General features: G+C 41.4%; 1 protein-coding gene across 1 annotated transcript; it reads left to right on the forward strand.

The window, feature by feature from the left end:
- The first annotated feature begins 7,062 nt into the window (after positions 1-7,062).
- On the forward strand, positions 7,063-10,932 carry MRPL53 (mitochondrial ribosomal protein L53). Its single transcript, XM_059476515.1, has 3 exons — positions 7,063-7,185; positions 8,785-8,897; positions 10,515-10,932. Exons 1-3 carry the CDS (start codon positions 7,097-7,099, stop codon positions 10,640-10,642), a joined length of 330 nt encoding a protein of 109 aa, XP_059332498.1. The 5' UTR covers positions 7,063-7,096; the 3' UTR covers positions 10,643-10,932.
- The last annotated feature ends 3,284 nt before the right edge of the window (positions 10,933-14,216 follow it).

Here is a 14,216-nt window from a genome sequence, read left to right on the forward strand (position 1 = left end):
TGAGACTCCTTGACCCTGACTGGAACTCTGTCAAGAGTAAGAATTATTATCTTTTTAAAATAATACTTCATGAACCCATAGGCCATGGAAGACTAAGGGTCCATAGGTTGAAAATCATTGCTTTGAGAAATTATACTTGCTTCATTCCTGTATTAACTGGTAATATATGCCTGAATAAAACTCACCAGTTCTGCTATTTATATGGCATTTCATATTCCTAACTTCATCTGTGTAACATAAATTTCCTGGGAATATCTATCTAAATTGTCATCTGCTGCCTGCTGTTTCTATAATGTAGCTTCTGTATGTATAACACAAGCAACTCTTGCAATATCTTATTTGTTGTCCTCTATCTGCTGACATGTTGCTTCAATTAGTACACAATAATGTAATTATTACATACTATTGTAATCAAATAAGGAGATATCTAACAAAAACTTCAAAATGGCTCAGATCTTTATTAATTTCTGCACTAAGTCAGTGCATATCACTGACCACACTGTACCTGGAATTCTTGTGGGACACCACCTGAATTGTGCTCTTCCTGTGCTAAGCAGGCTTTTAACAAAACTTGCCTCTTTTATTCTAGTACAAGGTAAAACCAACAGATTAGGGGGGGTTGGTGTGGGATTTTTTGTAACTTTTTTGAGCATAAGACTGCAAATGTAGAAAGAGCTTTACAGGAAGGATGCTGTAGCATATTTAAATTTACAGCTAAGAGTATTTTTATCATGGCCTCTCAGTAAGTCAAAGTACCTTTCTATTGGAATTATAATACTAAATGTAGTATCATGTCACTGACATTGATACATGTTTAAAGAAATATGGTCTTCTACTCACATAGGCGGTAAGAATACAGTGACTCTCTTGAGGAGATACCTTTTACTTATTTTAATAAATAGATTAAATTGTATGAAACTTGCTACAGCCAATGGTTGCATAAAACTTCCCTATTTTGATATCTAGTTCCTTTATGTCTGAATGTCTAGACTCTTTATGTTTCAGCTTTTATCTGTGTTAAGTAGGTATTCTGTGGCTTACATGTAGGGAGAAGAAATCTATAGAAGTTAAGTCAAGAAAAAGTTTTGGTGCATAAATAAGCCTGTAGAACATAAAGTGAAAGTTCTTGACATGGAAAAAATGAAAGCATACAGAGACTTTCTTGGCTGGTCACCACGTTCAATTGAGCAGAGTTGTTATACTTTGCTGACAATACTAATAACTTAAACCATCAATCTATAGGCACAGCTATTCTTAGCAGAACACAGTGGAAACAAACTGCTTTGCTTATGGTATTCACAGCACTGAAGCATGCCCTTAGCAAAGTGGTACAAATGTCAATATGCTGCTGAGCTCCTCAAAACCTCTAACAAGTTATTTGAAGAACAGACAAACCTTCTGGAAGTCTGAAAATATAGATCAAATTCTAATACAACCGCTTTCCCCAGATCTGCGTTTGTGAAAAATCTGTTCCCCCTCAAACTATGATAATGACTTTGAGTCAGACCTGTTAGATGGGACTGTGCCTGTGACCTGTGCAAGGACCCTTAAAGTAAAAATACACACATGAAATCTACCTGGAGCTTCAAGAACAGATCCCAGACCTCAAGGACTCAGGTGCTAACCTTGAGTTGTTACCACTCATTTCAGCTCACCTTTGTGACTTTTGCTATTATGATAATAAACTCTCTCTGCTGGAAGCAAGTGTATATTTTGAATCAACATAAAAATCCAAAGGATAACTGCAGATATTTAATGTAGTATTTATTAGATGGGGAAGAAAATGTACAAAATAAAGCTTTTGGTAATATCCTCAAGAAATTAAGTTACAAGTCAGGAATTGGCACAGTATGCTCTCAGCCAGTTAAATGCTGCATATTATTTTAGCAAACAGTTCTGCTGGCAGTTGTTAACCTCAGGCAATAGAAATACATGTTAGCAGAGGAGTAAAGAGCAACTAGGGAATATGTTTATTCGCTCCCATAAGAGCTCTTCTGAACTGATACGGAGAGTTATTATTTCAGAATTAATTATAAAGCAGGCTCATTGTAAGTGGCATCTTTGCTGGTTGATTTTATTTTTGTTTTTATTTTTGAAAATCACATTAACAGCATACAACTATTAGCTGGTTTATAAATAAAATGCAAAATTTGTTGTACTATTAGTAGAAAATTATGCTTGATTCCACAATTTTCAGAGAATAAAGGACCTTTTCCAGCTCTTCTCTTTGGGAAAATATTTTTAAAATTCAGTAACTGACATATGGTGTAAAATATTCAGTTCAAAGGAAGAAACAAAGCCAGACAGAAAACACAGACTGGTTTATATTTTTATGAGTATAAGCAGTGTTCCTCCAGTATGGTAAGGATTTCATTCCAACATGTCCTTCAATGTGGCACTAGTATTTTATAATGACTTGCTGCGAGCCCTTTGTGATCTTGACTGTCTCTCTGTCCATTGCTCTTTCAAAGATATGCTCCCTGATACTGCACCTGTCAGAGTGGTTTTCTGTCCCCAGAAATAATTTGCTTCTCCTGTCAGGCCCAGCACAGAGCCTTTCCCAAAGAGCCTCTCCTGGGTGGTCATCTGGAAGCATCACCTGGGTGCAGAACAGGCAGGCTGCTGGCTCTGTGTTGCTTCACTTCTCCTCAGCACTGCCCACTGCCCTGAAGGCAGCATTAAATGTTATTCCTGGACTGCACAGCACTATAACTAGATGTGCAGACATGACATTTTGATTGCTAAATTCCAGGCCTATTGATGTTTGTGACAAGGCTCAGAGAAAGCCTCAGCAGAAAAAAGGATAAAGATGCAGAGGAGGCAATCAGCTGAGGACAGTCAGAGATAAGGATCCAAGTCTCCAGAACCCAAGAAACACAGGGAGGTGTTGCAGCACACCTGAAATGCAGCATTGAGAAGACTCTCTCATGCAGCATTTGAAAAACAGTCAAAAGCCAGAGCCAAGGTGCTAAAAACAGGCATGTCTAAACCACGGAGAAATTAGATTTCAAGAGTTCTGAACTGTGGGCCTTTCTATAGTCAGAAAACAGAACACAAAGTGAAAGCAGCTGAGTAAGAAACAGGAAAAAAAGCAGAAGAATATTCCCAGGATTTAAAAGATCTGGAGTGATCAATGAGAAAAGAGGAAAATTTACTTAGTATAATTAATACTACAGGCATTTTTCTGCATAACGTTTTTTCTGCAACTTTTCTCTGCATAACTACAGTGTAAAAAGCATGGCTGCAGTTTTTCCTTGCTGTATATGGTACTTAGAGATAAATCATTTATGGCTCGTGGCTACACTTCAGTGAAACTGATGACATGAAAGTCTGTAGACTTGGGATGAGGCAGTATTTATAATAAAAAAGATCCACCGAGTGAAAGGAATACTAAAATAGTTTCCATTATAATAATGTATCTTCTGATGCTTTTTCATGTTACTATGCTTTAGGAATGTGTGTGATTATCATTAGGTATAAGAATCATGAATCATTCAGACTCCCAAGGATGCCCTTGAAGATGAGTCTCAAATGCAGACACTTGAGAGTTCCTAGATTACCTGCTGGAGCTGGAGAGACTGATTCAAGGTCTTACACTGATAAATTATCAGTTTTCCTGAAATGGCAGAGGTCAGTTGGAGTTACTCTGGTACAAACTGAGGGTAGTCCAATGTACTGTGCTTAACCACCACCTGGTTTTAAAAGCAGATGAGGAAATGCTTGGGTTTGGTTGTTTGTTTTGGGTTTTTGTGTGTTTTTTTTTTGTTGTTGTTATTGGTTGCTTGGGGCTTGTTTTTGTTTTTAAATAGATGTGTCACTTAGCTGTTCATTTATTTAATTTAGTATCTGTAGAAGTTCACATTCTCACCAGAATTATCATCACCTAAAACTATTGCATTTAGAATAGATATCAAGAAAGACTTGGTCGTCCACAAGTAGGAGTAGCATCCAAAGAAGAGATATTCCTATTTGTAGGGATGAGTAGAAATTTCATATCAGAGATACACACTGTTCTTTGAAGGGAGAAATAGAACACAGAGCCTTTCAGTTAACAGATACCTGTTGTATGGTGTCACTGCGAATCTCTCAGACTTCAAAAAATTAAAAATTACTTTGAAATATCAGAGTGAGTTTTCAATTACTCTAAACAGATGGCTTAAGGGGAAAGATGCAAATTTTACTGCTGACATTAAAGTAAAAAAGTTAACTGATCTGACTCTGGAAAGGAGTAAACAAAATTTTCTCTTCATTTAATTGTGAAATATAAGCTAAACATTCTTCTTAAATTACTATCAAAATGCGATAGGAGCAAATAAAAAACTGTTTTGGTCGTGCATATTTCTGTGAGTGCCACAGTACCGAGAGTGTGAAAAATGGAGCCTTAGAAAAATCAGTGATCAATCTTTCTTCCCCCATCCTTTACTGGTGTTATTCCTTCAGTGTTACCATAGAAGTCAATGGAAATTTAGCTATAGATTTCAAATGGAATACATTGAGCTCTCCGTGTTATAACAAAGAAAGAGATGTTGAAATTTCAGAAGTTACTTTTGCCTTCCAAAATACTCTATTTACCTGGCCTTGTGTCTAAGCCTACTATATAGGAAAAACTCCTATTTAAACCAGCTATTTATTGGTTACAGTGAAGTCTTTTAAAAGATATCTCACAATAATGTATTTTTCCCTTTTTTTAATAAGGGAAAAATATTATATATAACATATATATTATTACATATAACATATATAAACATGTATATGTATATATAATTTTTTTCTATTCTCTTGAGAGAGAGAAAAACTTCAAACATTACAACTATATTGACTCCATTGTGCTTACTTTTGCTAGTTAATTTCTTGTCCAAATCTCACTGAAGACAATGGTTTTACAGAAACTGTGAGTTTCTTAAGGAAGACGACTTGGAATATACAAAGATAAGCTTCTAAGAATAGGTTTCCCACTCCAAGAGGCGGTAGCTGTTTAACGCAGTTCCCGTGGGTCGGGATGGCGGGTCTGTGTGGTATATTGCACATTGAATATTGACATTCCCAGCGCGCGCCCGAACGCCGCTGCCCCGCCCCCAGCGCTCGGCGCTGCGGAGCCATTGCCAGGGAGGTTCCTGCCATCTAGCGGCACCCGGACAGACGGACACACGGCGACACCGGCACCGGACAGACTCACAGACAGCCAGGCTGGAGAAGACCTCTGAGACCATCGAGTCCCACCTGGGGCCAAACACCACCCTGTCCACTACGACACAGCACCAAGGGGCACGTCCTGTCTTTCCTTTAAAAGGATGGGAACTCCACCACCTCTCTGGGCAGCCCATTCCCATTCCAGTTCTTGAAGAATTTCTTCCTAATGCGCAGCCTGAACCTTCCCTGGTGCAGCTTAGGACTATGGCCCCTTGTCCTGGTGCTACTGGCCTGGGAGAAGAGGCCGATTCTCGGCTACACCCTCCTTTCAGGGAGTTGTAGAGAGTGGTCAGGTCACCCCTGAGCCTCCTCTTCTCCAGGCTTGATTCCAGGGCTGGCAAGCAGCTCCGGGACATAACCAGTCATCAACCAAAACCATAACGTGTTCACTTCCAGCAGCAGTCCTCTTGCAAATCTCTTTCCTCTTCGATGTATTGCAAAATATTGCCTCTAATTTTTCTTAGCTGATCCAATTTATCTTTAGCTGATCCTTATCTTCCTTCCCTCTCTACTCCACTCTTGTGAAAACCCACCTGGAGTGCTGCACCCAGCTCTGGGGTGCTCAGCACACGAAGGACCTGTTGGAGTACATCGACCTGTTGCAGCAGGTGCAGAGAAGGACCACGAACATGATCAGAGGGACGGAGCTCCCCTCCTACAAGGAAAGCCTGAGAGGGTCACGGCTTTTCATTCTGGAGGAAATAAGTCTCTGGGGGAGACCTTGCTGTTCCCTTCCAGCACCAAAGGGAGCCTACAAGAAAACTGAAGAGGGAATTTTTACAAGAGCATGTCAAGAGAGGACAAGGGGAACGGCTTCAAATCGGCAGAGAGTAAGTTTAGATTAGGTTATTAGGAATAAATGATTTGCTCTGAGGATGGTGAAGCACTGTGTGAAAAACGCCAATCACTTGTTTTTAGAATTTTAAAAGTTTAATAGTAATAAAATGGTTATAAAAATAGTAACATAATTAGAGTAATAAAAATCTGGACAATTAGGATTTAGGACAATACAAGACACTAAAAAACAAAGAGTTACGGACAGTACGGGTACCTCTTTCTGGGCAGCATAAGCTCAAAAAAGGACACACGTTAACAGAGGATTAACCCTTAAAAGCCTGTTGCATATTCATACATCTCATATGTGATGCATAACTCCCATTCAAACACAGGATTCTGTCTGGTCAGTGTCAACTTCTTCCTCTTAATCCTGACGGTGTCTTCAGGGCTAAGCAAGGCAGGAAGTTAATTTCTTCTGATAAGAGAGCAATAAATTCTTTGTCTCTGAAAGTTTTTGGTGTCCTGTGGCTGCTATCTCAGTGCAAGTCCTCTCTTTAAAAAAAGTATCTTACACAGCATAGTTTCTATTTTACCATTATTTTATAACCTAAAACTATATTTAACACACTACTTAAGTCAATTAATGCAGCATAACTTTCTAACATAACACATATAATATGAATTTTAATATTTGCAAAAGGCCAATCATAAAATACACATTTTTCACACACTGTAACAGTTTTTCCAGAGAAAATTGCGGATGCTTCATCCTTGGAGGTGTTCAAGGGCAGGTTGGAGGGAACTTTGAGCAACCTGGTCTAGTGAAAGGTGCCCCTGCACAGGGAGGGCGATTGGAGCTACATTTAGAAAAAAATTAAGCTCCCTTCCAGACCAAACCAGTCTATGATTCTCTGTCACAGGAAGGAGCCCGGCCCCGAGCGCCTCGGGTTATCAAACGCGGCTCGTGGGGCCGGCAGCGGTGAAGGGAGCGCGCCCGTGGGCCTTCCGCCCCCACGGCCGTGCACGGACTACAGTTCCCAGCTGCCCTCGGAGCGAGCCGGCGCGGCCGCCGCAGCCGAGCGCCCCTGCGCGGGGGCTGCTGGGAGCTGTAGTAGGGGGCGGGGAGAAGATGGCGTCCAAGGTGAGCCTGGTGCTGCGGCCGGTGAAGAGTATCGTGGTGCGGTTCTGCCCCTTTGAGCCCAACGTGGAGAGCACCAGGTGAGGGGGCTGCGGGGGCTGCCCTTGCCCGCTCTGTCTGGGCTCCCTCTCTGCAGACGCCCCGGCGCCCTCCGTGCGCTCTTCCTGCGGCCTTCCGGGCCGCGCGTCTCCCGGCGGGCTCTGGCGCTGGGCTATGGCACCCGGGGCCATCCTGTGCTGCTGTCCCGAGGGTCCGTGCCAAGCCGTGCACCCCTTTCACAGCTGTGTGCCCTGAGCTTCAGCAAAGCGCTCAGCCCCGCAGTGTGCCCCGAGCTCCGGCAGAGCGCTCAGCCCCGCAATGTGTGTGCCCTGAGCTCCGGCAGAGCGCCCAGCCCCGCAGTGTGTGTGCCCCGCAGTGTGCCCCGAGCTCCGGCAGAGCGCTCAGCCCCGCAGTGTGTGTGCCCCGCAGTGTGTGTGCCCTGAGCTCCGGCAGAGCGCCCAGCCCCGCAGTGTGTGTGCCCCGCAGTGTGTGTGCCCTGAGCTCCGGCAGAGCGCCCAGCCCCGCAGTGTGTGTGCCCCGCAGTGTGCCCCGAGCTCCGGCAGAGCGCCCAGCCCCGCAATGTGTGTGCCCCGAGCTCCGGCAGAGTGCCCAGCCCCGCAGTGTGTGTGCCCCGCAGTGTGCCCTGAGCTCCGGCAGAGCGCCCAGCCCCGCAGTGTGTGTGCCCCGAGCTCCGGCAGAGTGCCCAGCCCCGCAGTGTGTGTGCCCCGCAGTGTGTGTGCCCCGAGCTCCGGCAGAGCGCCCAGCCCCGCAGTGTGTGTGCCCCGCAGTGTGCCCCGAGCTCCGGCAGAGCGCCCAGCCCCGCAGTGTGTGTGCCCCGAGCTCCGGCAGAGCGCCCAGCCCCGCAGTGTGTGTGCCCCGCAGTGTGCCCCGAGCTCCGGCAGAGCGCCCAGCCCCGCAGAGTGCTGAGCCCCGCCGCGGCTGATCTGTAGCGAGGGCACAAATCCACTCCATGTGCTGGTGACGGGCAGGCGGGGCAACAGCAGCTCCTCTATCCCGGTAATTAATCGCTGGAGACATTTAAGAGATTGTGCCTCTCTGGCGATGTTCTGGACAGCAAACAATTCCAAACAATTCCAAAATGCCGTTTTGCAATGACTTTACAGGCGCACCTACTTTTAAAATGAATTTAGTAACACAGCTTAACTTAGAATATCTTTAAACTGCCAGAGTAGCAGCTTAAAGTAGCTGTCACGCATTTCAGAAATCAACAGGAGACCAAAGATGTCATATAAATAAATGCTGTCTCAAACCCAAACAAGAAAACATTGGCAAGCAAATGATGCAGAAAGAAAAATGAAAATGCCTTTGCTGTTAATTTTTTTTATTGTTGTTACTAATCTAGCTAAGAGAAACACAGAAAGTATATACACTGAAGTTTTATGAAGTTCTTTGGTGTGCTTTTTAACGTGTTAGTATATAAGGAATATATACTGAATTTGGATTTTTGGAGTTTAAGAGTGATTCTCTTATAAGAAGTACCTGTCTGAAGTTAAGTCCAAATCCTATTTTGTTTATATGTTGTTGCCCAGCAATATTGAGATGTGCAGATTAATTTTAGAAGTATGTTTACTTTAATTTCTGTCTACAACATACTTAATATATTTTTAATATATTTTCAGAAAATTTCTCCAAAGAATTTACCATAAAAAAATCCAAGCTACTAATACAAACTGTGAAGTGACTGCTGATGTGAGACATGATGGATCTGAACCAGTTGTAGATGTTACATTCGGTAAGGAGCTTGTTTTTAAAGAAACAAAACCCCCGGGTTTGTGTTGTTACAATGTTATTGTATTCTTTTTTTTAATTGCTTTTTTTTTTTTTGCTCTGGTCCATAACTAGATGTTGAACAGCTCAGAGGAAACAAGAAAGAGGGTGTCACTAACAGCCTGATATGTCTCTACTGTTGTTAGCTCTAATGGATCTTAGATCCAACAGCTCACAACACTGGAGCTGAGTGTACTTCTCTAGTGATGTACTTATAACCTTGCAGTCAGGCACAATTCCAGGAAGGTAAATTTAGCTCTGTTTTTATATAATAATCTGTTTACTTTCCATAATTTTTTTTATTACCTGTGGTGGAGGCATCTCAGTCTTGAGAAGAGAAGGTTGAATACCTTTAGTTGCTTATGCAACTGAGTAGCTGTAATCCGAAGGAGCTGCTCAGCTGGGTGAGGCTCTGCATGTGCAGATGGACCTGCAGAATGAGGTCAACTATGTACAACAAATTTCTGTCTTTCCTTCGAGGGTATAGGGAGCAGGCAGGGAATTGGTGGTGGAGATTTCATCAGTTCTGGAAGCGTCCCAGATTCCAGGCTGTGAACAGATGGCTCTAATCTGCTTTTGTCCTTTTCTCTGGCTGCATCTTCTTTCCTGCTGTGCTGTAATGGACCAATATGTCATGTAGCCCATTAAAGTTTTCATTAATATTGATTTCTGCTACCCTCTTATGTTTAAACTTCCATATTTTTAGTGAATTGGTGGAAATATCAAAAGTGTTGAATGGTCTTTGTTTTGCTTAGGAAAGAAACTATTGCAGTGTTAACCTTGCTCGTCTGTCTCTCCCCTATGCCTCTGTCTTTCTCATCCTTGTGATGTATTAAGACTAAAGTAGTAAAGCTCTATGTTTTTTCACAGTGTAAACCCAAACCAGTTTATCTCATTAATGCCAAGACACCTCTAAACTCTTTATATTCTAAAAGCTGATTTTTCTCCAGTGAAGTGTTTGTAGCCCTTGTAGTTGGCAAAAATGAGGCTGGAATGTGGATGCCAGGCATGGTATTTCATTATATGGGTCTGGCTGTTGGTTTTTTATTTGCAAATCTTGCAAAATAATTAACTTGAGTAATATTCACCTTCTACTGCTCCCTGCCTGTTTTAAAATAAATTCTTTCAGAATTCTAGAAATCCTCGTGCTTCCTATTTTTTTACATTATAACCACAAGATTGTGTGAACCAATTTGTTATTTTGGCTGAAGAAGCATGTTAAATGGACCACTGACAACAGGCTACTAAAATGCTTAGCCATGTGTAGAAATTGTGCCTTCCAATGCCTTACTTGCCTTTTGTGAGGTGACTTTGGGGGCAGAGTATTCTTATCAAATGTGTTCTTACTGTAGGCATACCTAGACAAATGCTTGGGATTTTTCAATAATGCAATGCAGAAGTGACAATTAAATGCATATTGTGTGCATATTGTGTTTGGCAGTGGTGCACAGTCAGGTTCCTTGGTAGCTGGAGCACCTTCTAATCAGACAAGGTGAACTGTAGTTGGATTTATATGTATAAAACAACTGCACACCAAAGGATTTGTCACTTTGTGACTTCTCAAGGTTTTCTTCATTTGTAGCTGATGGAGATCGACTGATCATGAAGGGAGCCCACTTGACCACAGGGGAAATGTTAACAGCATTGGCTTCCAGATGTAATGCAAAAGACCTGAAGGAAGAACAGAAAAGCAAGAAGAAGAATCCCTGAAGAATGGAAAACCAGCTGTGTTTGCATTGACATGTGTTAGAAACAGCAGGCTGCACAGAAGGCTTTTTCCTATGCAACAAAATCTGAGAGATGGCCAAAAGACTTTAAATGTTCCCTGCCTTCCCTTGAAGGAGGACATACAGATCAACAGATCTTACAGCAGTGCGTCAGAGTGGCATAAGATGCAGGAATGCATCTTTCTAAGCAGCTGCATGTTGGACTAATATCACATGTATTTGCATTTCAATGTGAATAATGCACATCAGCTATTAAATTAATACTGCAATGAAGCCAGATCTCTTTGGACATTATTTCCTACAAAATTTCTATAAGGCAGAACATTTTTAGAGTGGTTGTTATTATTGTTTGAAGGCTATTTATTACATTTGAAGAGAACTTACTGACTTAGCTGAGGGACTGAAAATGTAGAGTGGTTTTTGTACTACTTTGTTTATAATACATTTGTTGCTAAGTCCCTACCATTTTCTTCCTCTTTTTTTGAAGGAAGTGGGAAATTTGCTAAATGTAAATTTAGCTCAGCTATTAAAGTAACAAGGTTATGGGTCTGTCAACACACAGTAGAGTTACTCATCCTGCATAAAAGTAACTAAGTTTAGCTCAAGTTAGTGTTTTTGGTAATTGGAGAAAAGGACTATCTTTGAAGTTCAGTTTTGTAGTGGTTTTGTAACTCTTGGGATATTTCATTAACTATTTTGGAAAGATCAAAGGCAGAGCTTTATTTGGTGTTTATAGTCCCATGTCCAACCCTATTATTTATTAAAGTAACTGCTTAGGTGTCCCATCTGTGTTGCAAACCCTCATCTGTGGGTTTGGAAGGGTCGATCTCTCCTCAGGCTGTGCAGGTGAAGGTGTCAGCTCCTCATGTGTTTCATGTGCATCAGTTTTGTTCATAATAAAAATGTAGTTCCAGTTTTGAGAATTGCAGGTGTGGTACTCTTGAGAGGCTTTACTTCTAACTTTTTATAATCAGATGCCTGATTTCTCTAAAACTAGTACACGTATTTCCAAAGTTGGCAGCAGATTTAGCACACAAATCTGAAACTAGTTTCACTTTACTTTTGCCAAGATTATTAAATGGACACAGTCCATTCTGAAAGCAAGGTGGTTCTAAATAGCACTGTCAAGGTAATTATTTGCAAGTTCTTCATTAGAATGTTGAAGTCAAGGTGATGTCTTGTGTTGGAGAAGGAGAGATGTGCTAAAGACATTGGGTGTTTCCCATGTGTTTGCAATAAACAGAAGAGTGTGAGATAAGATGATTCAATGAAATTGGGACATGGGAACAGGAAATGTGAACAAATTTGTCTGGGATAAATACCTTCTGTGCACTGGAACCCTTTATTAGGCCACCAGCTCTTCAGAGTGCTGAGCTGCTAAACCTGCTACTGAGCTCCATTACAGCAGAGGGTTTTTGAGAGCACTTGGAACAGAGAGGATTTAAATCCTGTCAAGCTAGAGGAGTACCACAGAAGATGACCAAATTGAAAAAAGAATGTTCAAGGAGAGATTGTTTTGTTGTTTTATTTTGTTTTGTTTTCCCCACAGTTTAGAATAATATCAAATACCGTGACTTTATCTGAAAAAGCTTTGCAGGAAAAGTGAGAATTGTTCAAGTGGAAGACCTCTGCACAATTATTGTTCCTGTGGTTAATCATGTATTCATTTGCACAAAAGCCTTCTTACTGTAACATATCAATGATTCTTGAAGGTTTTTTTCTTTCTTTGACAGTCTGTACATTAGTGTACAAAACTTACGTTTTAATTTGAATTGCCTATATCCATCTTAAATAGCCATCTATAAGTGTTCAAAAAGTCAAACAGAAGTTCAGTAATTAATAATTAATTATTAATAATAACTAAGTTTCTATAGTATTTATTTTGGCCCAAGATTGGGGCTTATATTTATGAATAGAAAAGGGAAAAATGAAGACCCTAGCTAGTTTTTTATCATCAAAATGAATCCCTTCTGTTGTCGAAGAAAGGCAGTTTATTTTTTTATTTTACTAGCATGGATTGCTCTGTAAAAACACACACTTTTTCTAAAGGCTTTCATTTAAATCCACACATCCCCAACCTTCCTGCTTAGGTTAGGCCAAAGGCCTGCCACGTTGCCATTGAGAGATCACTGACAATTCAGGGGATGAGGTGTAGGCTGGTGCTGCTTTTGAGGGATCACCAACAATTCAGGGGATGAGGTGTAGGCTGGTGCTGCTTTTGCTGTGGGTGCTGGGAGCTGCAGTTTGCAGTGAGAAAGCTCTGATACCTTCTGTGCATGAAAAGGAAGTAATGACTGGGTTTTTAATATGCAATGTGTAAAGCAAAACCTACAGGATAGAAAAATCAAGCTAAAAATGTGCATCCTCGAGACTACAAGATACTGGAGTGATATAAACAAGCAAGATGAGCAAGAAGGCACTCCTCTGATGATTATTATGCTAATATGTAGAAAATTTCTCTCCCTGTATTGTGGAGATAAAGGTAAGAATTTATTTTTCAAGTACATTAAAGATAATCTGTAATGACTTTCTTCCCTGAGCATTTAGATAGCTTTGCTGCAAGCTGCTCCTGCCCTCCCAGCTCCTGCTGCTGATTGCCTGGAACAAAGCTCTGACAGCTCCTGACATGCACAGGCCAGCACTGGGGATGTACAGGGTATTAAGGTCACTCATGCACAACAAAGCGTGTCTGGGTGAGCACTGACTTTGCATGTTGTTATTTTTTAGCCCGCTAATCTTGATTATTGTATCCCACCAAAAATGTGGGTGCTTGCCTGACTATAAAAGGAACTGGAACAGATCCTAAAAAACTAGGATTGCCTACATGCAAATAGCATGGCCACATAGGATGTCTAATAGCAGGTGATGACATGAAAATGGCTAAATCTCTAATGCCTGGAGATTTAGCAATTATTGGAATAATCTTAGATATTTTCATTGTACAAATACCCATTTTTTAGATGTTCTTATCAATGCATAGGGAAAATAGTCTTGAAATGGATGAATATGTCATTCAGATAACACAATCTGGCTGAGGTATTCCCTTTTGAAGTATCTGCAGCACTGGTTTTAGAAAAAGATAATGCTATTTTTATTAAAGATTTCAACTAGGAGCTGCAGTGTTAGAGAACATTGCAAGTTCTTCACCTCTGCTTGTTTGAATTTTAAATGACCAAGGAGTTTATGTGGTATAAAGAAGCCAGAAAAACCCTTCAAAAGTTGAATATCCTGGGACTGTGTTCAACAGTTCTCAAGATGCTTGTTCTCAAATGTGTCTCCTTCACATGTATACACTCTTTACAGTTTTAAGAATTGCTGGCTCACTGCCCACCTCAAACTCCATGTGCAACCAGTTTCCCTGGATGCAGGCCCTGCCTTTCCACTGAGTGGCTTGGAGTCCCATTGAGACCAACATATTGCCTATCAGTGATGCCTCTTCTCCATGCACTTCTCTGCCTTTTCCATCTCCTGGCCTTATAGTCTTTTTCCTTACTGGTATTGTTTGATCTCATCCAGGCTCCCCTTTTCCCCTTGGAAGGTCTGAGTCACTCCTCTGA

This window comes from Ammospiza nelsoni, chromosome 1 (assembly GCF_027579445.1).
Source record: "Ammospiza nelsoni isolate bAmmNel1 chromosome 1, bAmmNel1.pri, whole genome shotgun sequence".
NCBI lineage: Eukaryota > Metazoa > Chordata > Aves > Passeriformes > Passerellidae > Ammospiza > Ammospiza nelsoni.

Excerpts from the sequence above, each read along its gene's own strand:
- MRPL53 (XM_059476515.1), top strand. The coding sequence starts at position 7,097 with ATGGCGTCCAAGGTGAGCCTGGTGCTGCGGCCGGTGAAGAGTATCGTG. Across the intron at positions 7,186-8,784 it reads CCCAACGTGGAGAGCACCAG|AAAATTTCTCCAAAGAATTT; the intron begins GTGAGGGGGCTG and ends ATATATTTTCAG. Across the intron at positions 8,898-10,514 it reads AGTTGTAGATGTTACATTCG|CTGATGGAGATCGACTGATC; the intron begins GTAAGGAGCTTG and ends CTTCATTTGTAG.